General features: G+C 58.9%; 1 protein-coding gene across 1 annotated transcript; it reads left to right on the forward strand.

The window, feature by feature from the left end:
* Positions 1-493: 493 nt before the first annotated feature.
* Positions 494-1,069, forward strand: LOC147970800 (uncharacterized). Its single transcript, XM_087523636.1, has one exon. The coding sequence runs from the start codon at positions 494-496 to the stop codon at positions 1,067-1,069; it is 576 nt and encodes a 191-aa protein (XP_087379762.1).
* Positions 1,070-1,496: the final 427 nt, after the last annotated feature.

A 1,496-nucleotide genomic window follows, 5' to 3' on the forward strand; every position in this document is an offset into this window, starting at 1 on the left:
GCCGCAGAGCGTGATTAGCTGGTCGCACAATTGGCAGAGCAGCATGATCTACTCAAGAAGACGCAGAAGGAGGCGGAAGAAGCGGAGACCGCCCTCCTGGCCGAGTTCGCAAGCGAGCGCTCCTTCTGGTCTGACAAGGAGGAATTGCTGGCCTCCGGGTTCCACGAGATTGAGGACATCGTTGATGGTGAGTTTCTTTACTTTCTTTCTTCGAGCTGCCGACTATAGGTCGAGCCGACTCATGATTTTTGACTTGCTTCTTCATTCTTTTCGTCTTGGCAGCTTCTTCCCTGGCCACTCGTAGGCCGCCAACCAAGCCATCGAGGTTGACCGTGAAGGGCGGAGGGCGGAAGGCGCAGAGATCGCCGCCGATGCCCCCCGAACCCTTGACGAGCAGCTCCTGAGCATCGAGGCTCGCCTTCGGCCGGCTCACCGGATGCTACGCCGGCTTCAACGTGTCGGCGCCCAGGCGATCGCTGCACTGTGGCCAGACATGCAGGCTCCGCGCACCCCCAGTCGGACTGCTGACTGGCTCGAGGTCGCGGCTGGCCGTCTTGAGGCCTGGAAAGGTTCCTCGGCCCAGGCTGGAGCGCGCCGAGCCTTGGAATTCGTCAAGGCGTGGTATCCGGGGCTGGACCTAGACCGGCTGGCCACACTCCGTCTAGAGGCCCAGCCGGAGCTGGCAGCCGCGAAAGACGCCCTCGTCAAGCGCGCCACAGCGATCGCCGAGTACACCGACACCAGCATCTTCGTCCCCGAGCGGGCTGAAGACGGCGAGGAGGTACCGCCGGAGTGGTTTGGGATGAACCCAGACTACGGCGAGGACTCGGCGGAGGTGATCGGCTCCAGCGTCAAGGAGGAAGGCGAGGCGGAGGACGGAGGCGAGGCGGAGGCACCAGAAGACGGAGCGGACGGCCAGGCTCAGCTCGACCGCGCCTCCAGCAACGAGCCACATGCGACCGAGCCGACTGCCGCCGGAGGCGATCAAGCCGAGACTGCCCAGCCGGCCGCCCCAACGCCTGACACCGCCGTCTCCTCTGACCCTCCGAATCTGTCTGCCGCACCTTAGGTTGCCGCCTTATCTTTGTTTTATCTGCCTTAGTAGTCTCTGAAGAACTTGTTAATTCGCACAATTCCACCCGTGGGGTGTATTTTGAACATCTGCTCGAAGATTCGGCCAAGGGCCTATGTTATGTAAATATTTATCCGAATTCTATCTTTTCCTGCTCATTGCTCCTTTGCCTTTTTCCTTTGCCGCCTTCCCTTAGTTGCCGTCTTGCCAGTTGGACAGCCGCTCTGCGGACTGCCGCTGGATCAAATGCTTGGCTACTTTTGGGAAGGCAAGTACTTAGCCGTTTTAGAGTTTTTTTAGCAAGTTGAATAGAAGGCGGTGAGCCGACTGCTCAATAGTCGGTTTGCGAAAAAAGGCTGGAAGCCGGCTTAAGCTATGTTTTATGCTTTGAGTCCTTAGCCATTTTTCATGCGAACGCCTATTC

This window comes from Triticum urartu, chromosome 5A (genome assembly GCF_056163025.1).
Source record: "Triticum urartu cultivar PI428250 chromosome 5A, HENAU_Tu73, whole genome shotgun sequence".
Classification (NCBI taxonomy): Eukaryota; Viridiplantae; Streptophyta; class Magnoliopsida; order Poales; family Poaceae; genus Triticum; species Triticum urartu.

Excerpts from the sequence above, each read along its gene's own strand:
- LOC147970800 (XM_087523636.1), top strand. The coding sequence starts at position 494 with ATGCAGGCTCCGCGCACCCCCAGTCGGACTGCTGACTGGCTCGAGGTC.